This window comes from Podarcis erhardii (assembly GCF_964252035.2).
Source record: "Podarcis erhardii genome assembly, chromosome: Z".
NCBI lineage: Eukaryota > Metazoa > Chordata > Lepidosauria > Squamata > Lacertidae > Podarcis > Podarcis erhardii.
In genome coordinates, this window is record NC_138504.1 from 2,832,056 (window position 1) to 2,837,981 (window position 5,926).

General features: G+C 44.3%; 1 protein-coding gene across 1 annotated transcript; it reads right to left on the minus strand.

Moving 5' to 3' along the window:
* Window positions 1-310: 310 nt before the first annotated feature.
* On the minus strand, window positions 311-5,361 carry LOC309334178 (protein FAM162B-like). The gene is made up of 4 exons (XM_081848335.1): window positions 4,974-5,361; window positions 2,835-2,940; window positions 1,306-1,414; window positions 311-431 (listed from the first exon to the last, which is right to left on the minus strand). Exons 1-4 carry the CDS (start codon window positions 5,134-5,136, stop codon window positions 318-320), a joined length of 492 nt encoding a protein of 163 aa, XP_081704461.1. The 5' UTR covers window positions 5,137-5,361; the 3' UTR covers window positions 311-317.
* Window positions 5,362-5,926: the final 565 nt, after the last annotated feature.

Genomic DNA, 5,926 nt, shown 5'->3' on the forward strand with positions numbered 1-5,926 from the left:
GCCCTTGTGGTCTCTCCCAACTCTGTGATTCTATGATTCTATGATTCTATGATTCTATGAGTCCAGACGTTCTCCACTGTCCAACTCAGGTCTGAAAGATGGAAGTATTTTAAATGGTCACAGTCTATGGGCAGAATTAAATACTGAAGTCTTGAGATTGGTTCCCCTCTGGATTCCATTAGGCTGTCTACAGTTACAATAAAAAGGAAATGATTGTTTTCCTATCAGGTATAGAGTAGAGACCCAAGTCTTAGAGGAGCATCTGCCTGATGGCACTCTCTGTATGGACCACTGGTCATCCTTTGGGATTATCCGTTTCATGGTTGCTCAGATTTTCCAGCCATTGCTTCCTTTTCCACCTGTCCTTCCGCTCTCCACTTAGCTTTCTTCTCTGCGTTTATCTTCAGCAGCGTGTCTTCTCTTTTGACAGCCTTCAAAAATAAGAACATCTGGTTGGTAACATTCCCTACAGCAGAGAACCAGGGTAAAGATCACAAGGGCCCCACACAGCTGACTGTTTCTTGAGCAGCCCCCAAGTGCAGGCATCACTTGTCAGTGTTTGAAAAAGAAAATTTTCTTAAGGACTTTGGGAGAAATATAGAAAACTCAATTTCAAATTAGAAACATGAGAAACTTGGGCAGATCCACACCATATATTAAAAACACGTCCAATGCTTGTTGAAAGCCTACGACTTCTTTCCAAGAATCCTGGGAACTGTAGTTTAGCCTTCACAGAGCTACAATTCACAGGATCCTTAACAAACTGCTGTTCCCACGAATCTTTGTGGCAAGTCATGTGCCGTACTTTAAATGTACATTAAATGTGCTTTGAATCTTAGGTGTGGCTCTACTCCAAGAGAAATCAGAATGGACAGATCTGTCCATCTCTGGCGGTAGCCCTATACAGGTGTGATCCCTCGCAGGGAAGCCCCTCTCAAGTAGACACAAACAGCAAGGCATGTAGAAGCACTGGCGGAGGAAGAGGGAGCGGCGGGTGGAGCGCACCACCCCCAGCAGCACGATCCCGGTGGCGTTCCATTGTGGTTGCCCCCCCACGCTGGGTGCCACGACCCCAGGCCGTGCACTACACCTCTGTGGGTGGTGCACCATGCCCCTGGGCAGAGCACCAGCCACGCCACGCCTGCTCTTTGCCCCCCCCCCCCAGTGCCAGAGCATGAAGCTCCGCCACTGTGTAGAAGCAAGAATCTTCACAAACGTATGTGAACCCCTCTCTCTGTGTATGTGTTTAAAGCACGTTGGGTTGTATTTCTTGGTCTGAGAAACAAATGAAGTCAATTCCTTTACCATTTTACCAGAGGTGATCATGGCCATGCATCCTAGCAGAGTCAATGCAATCATGATGTAGCAGATTCGGATCCTCAGCTGGCTCTGAGCAGCCTTGAGGACTTCAACTCTGGAAAACCAGAAAACAATGGCATTGTAGTGTCATTGACTACTCTAGGCTCCAGGTGGAACCTCCTGGTTGTTTAGGGACTCCATCAGCTCCAACCAACATGGCCAACGGTCAGGGATGGTAGGACCTGGAGCTCATCATGTCTGGTGAAGGGTGAAAGCCACCCGTGATCTAAAGTATATCCTCTCTTCAATTAGCACAATACAACACAACACAACACCACCCTAGATACTATGCCACCAAGTACAAAGTACCACATGTTGTCACGTATCAACTTTCGGGCAACAAGTTTTGAAATCAGGCCCCCAAAACTGCACTCCCCTCCCCCTCCCCTCTTCTGGCACAGCTGCAGGTATATATGATTCTATGATATTGGAGCTACCACAATAGTTAATTGATCTCTGGTTTTATTTTTATTTTCTGTGCTTTTTGCAATATGATCTCATGTTTTCTTGCTGTAAAGCACTGTTTTTTTATGAATAGCAATATACATTTTTTATTACTATAAATAAAAATATGAATAATTTTTTGGAAGGAGGCAACAGCAAATTTATTTCGGTTTTCCCCCGCTCTCCAACATTTGTGTGTTACTATCAAGCACCATACAGATGAACCATGATAAAAATGCTGCAGAGATCCTCTGTGTACCTTGTCATGGAAGCAGCTGAGTGCTACAGTAATTTGCTTTGCAAAATTTCTCTCAAAAGCAAGTGGAAGCGGTTATGGATAAACGAATGCTTCCAACTTGGTTTGGTTTATTTTTGGACAGAGACAATGATCGACGCCCACACACTGAACTTCCTATATCACACACAGCCCCGGTGAAGCTCTTCCAGAGAAAGTACACACTTGCCATTAAATGTATTTTGGGTGACAAGGGAATTAAGGGCTGCACAGGCATTATTATGAAGAGCAAGCAAGCGAGAGAGAGAGAAGTCGGGATTTAGTTCTCTCTGCTTGGAGACAGGATGTTGCTTCTGAGACAGCAGATGGGTGGAATGATGCAACAAAATGTGACAGGGTCTTAACTCTCATTTCGCTGGTCTTGCTACCACCCCTTGTTTCACAAATCTGGCAGGATGCCTCTGAATCCCAGGAGCTGGGGATCCCAAGTGGGGAGAATGCTGCAGGTGCCCTCAGGACTTTCTTGCAGGCTTCTCAGTGGGGCACCTGAGAAAATGGTGTGCAGTGTTCTTTTACTGTTGAATGAGCACTTTTAGTTAACGATGTTTCTTTTTTTAAAAAAAATCTGATGTATTCTAAATTTGGCATGGTATGGTTTTTTTGGGGGGGGGAGGAAGCAGCTTAATAATCATGCTAGGGTCATATAAAGAAGCCATGAAGGCTGCACTTGACCCCTGGGCCCTTTCCTTTTAAGGATATTGTAATAAATAACTAGCGAACCCCTGTGGCTACTTACGACAAGAGGTGTGGGATGTCTTCTTCTTTTTTAAACCGTCCCAACCACAGCAGTACCTTTTTGTCAAACTTGGTTGGTCTTCTTTCATTTCTGAATGCTCTGTGACCTTAAAAATATAACCAAAGTTCAGTAGTTGTTGGTTCCAACTGCATCCAGAACAGGATCCTTGATCCCTCCCCCCCCCCCCACTACTGAATCAATGGATAGGATTGACCACTCTAAATAATTGCCTTGTAGGATGGGATTTGTGGATCATCCCTTTCCAGCAGGCAGGTGATGGAAAAGCCACAAGTACTTTTCAAGGTGAGATGATGTTTTCTTCCCTTAAACTTTGGTTAAAGGGCAAAAGGGTGGGGGGAGGTTCCCCCTTCCTTTCCCTCCACCCAATTTTTTTAAAAAAACAGAGCCCAGATGGAAATGGCAAATGTCTCGTCTCCCTTTAGTAATTCTTTTCACTGAAATCAATAAAGCACACAGCTCCCAGAACAAGCTATGCAATGAAAAGAGTCTCTAAATGATTTATAGTTTGTGGGAAGAAAGTACCCAGAATAAATTGCTAAGCCGGGAAGTTATAACAATGCTGCTGCAGCCCCACTGGGTACATACTTCAAGAAATAGATTATTTAAAAGAAGATTTTAAATTTCATTTAAAATCACCTTTCTTCATTCTACCCGTCTACCTTCTGCAAGGAAATAGAAAGACTTTTACAAGAGAAAGAGAAAAACCATATGCATGCCTCTCAAGTCTTCCATTATTCAGAAGTGAGCTGTTGATTTTTTGCTTTGATTTTCTAATAACTAAAACAGGGGGGACCAAGCTGGGTGACAGATCAGGAGTGGAATTAGATGCAATTCAAATTCCCTGCTTCAACTCTGAAGATTGTTTGGTGACCTTGGACCAACCACCATCTTATTTCTTTCTTTCATTTATTAGGCACCGAGTAACAGCAGATTTTGAAAAAAAAGGTTACACACAAGGGAATCTGGCCCTTAGGTGAAAAAACCTCCCTACCTCCGGCTTACTGTTTTCCTAATATTTTATTTATTTGAACTATTATTTGAACTATTTCTATATCACATAACTCCAATAGTCCAGACCCTCCAAGTGTCCCTATTTTCCAGGGACATCCATGATTTAGAGACGCCATCCCAGTTTCTGATTAGATCCCAGAATCTCCCACTTTTTCTTACGATGTCCCTGTTTTCACTAGATAAATATTGGAGGGTACAGAGTTATCCGACCCCCAAGCCTTCTGAAGGCAATCTTGTATAGGGAATGTTTTTAAATGTTGTATTATGTTTTTATTTATGTTGGAAGCTGCCCAGAGTGGCTGGGGCAACCCAGTCATATGTGTGGGGTATAAACAGTAAAACTATCATTATGGAATGGGGAGTCCCTATTTTCTTCAGAGAAATATCAGAGGGTATGATAGTCTCTAAGCAGTTTGGAAAGGTACAATACCAAAAATAAATAAAAGCCGGTTAAAACTATAAAATCAAACCTCAGTTAAACAAATGCTAGCTGGAATGACAAAAAACAACAACAAAAAATCTTCAGTAGATGCTGGTTGTTCAACAGGTAGAGAGCCTGCCTGGACTTAACTGGGAGGGACTTGTACTAATTTGGGCACGTAATACTGAACACAGGGCTTCTGATTGATAAAAGCTGTGCTCTAAGCCATGGGGGACCATTCACAGTGACTCCCCCAAGGATCCCAGTGACTTGGCAGGGAATAGACAGGATTAGGTGGTCCCTTGGACCCAAGTTGCTATGGGCCTGATAAAGTAATGCAAGAACCCTGAACCTGGCCTGGAAGCATGGGAACAGCCAGCACAAGCTTTTGAGCACTAGAATTGTGTGATGTCGATTGTCTGTTCCCATCAACGGCCTAGCTGCAGCATATTGTACCAGCTGGAGTTTCTGGACAAGGGAAGGATGGTTGGATGGCACACACACACACTGCAGTAATTGAGACTTGGGGTTAACATTGGGGTTAACATTGTGTGGCTTATGGTGGGCAGACTATCCCTTTACAAGAACGGTTGCCTGCTGTGCCCTCCCCCGTGTATATTCCACTTGTTCCATTACTTTTCACACACACACAAATTCTAAACAGCTTTAAAACTGCTCTTACCGACCTGAAAAAGTTCTAGGAGATGCCAGCCTACTCTTCATTGAGCCCTCCGTTTCGGGCAAAGGGGTTGTCCTCGCCAGTGTCATTCCGGTGCCATGGCTCCTACAGAAAGCACCTGTTTTCCACAGTGTGGCTAGAGGCCTGTGTCCAAACAACCTTGCAAACATGCTGGCAGCCTCAGTGCTCCCTTTGGAGTTCTGGCTAGGTAGGCAACACAGGAGCAATTGAGTCTGTTGACTGAAGCAAGGCAGTATGGAACAGGCCGCTCCCTCCTGAGGTGACTCAGAGGCAAGTTCAGCCTTGGAGGTTTTCTTTCTGGGTTACAGCTGATGATCATTATATTATCATGAACCTTCTCCCAGTTAGATCTCCAGAGTAACAGTGACAACATCAATCAAATCTGCTTCCTTTGGCTGTGTACACACCATATATTTAAAGCAACCCCCACCTTCCAAAAAAGAATCCAGGGAATTGTAATTAACCCCTCATAGCACTGGATTTAGGGCGGTCAGGCAGCTCCACCATGCAGGACACTGAACCAAGAGGGTGCAAAATTGAGAAGATCCATTTGGGGGTGCTAAATTTTGATCTCACAGTGTGCCATACAGTACTACAAAAGATTACCAAAGACTACACCTGCCCTCACAGATATACAATTCCTAGCACCCTTAACATTCCTAGTACCCTTAACAAATTACAGGATTCTTGGTGAGTGTGCTTTTAGAAGTACTGTAAATGTATGGTGCACGTTCAACCTCTCCCTTTTGCCACGGGCCGTGCATCCCAAAGGAGTCTGGCACGGGAACAGCTTGGGAAGCAACCTTGCAACGTTCATATAAGTCACCTTCCTTCTCCAGGGCAGAACTCCCATAAACATCCAAATATAATAGTGCCACAAAACTTAGCTGTGGGTGGTGATGGTTGGCCAGCACATGTGAAGCTATCAGGACACTTCTC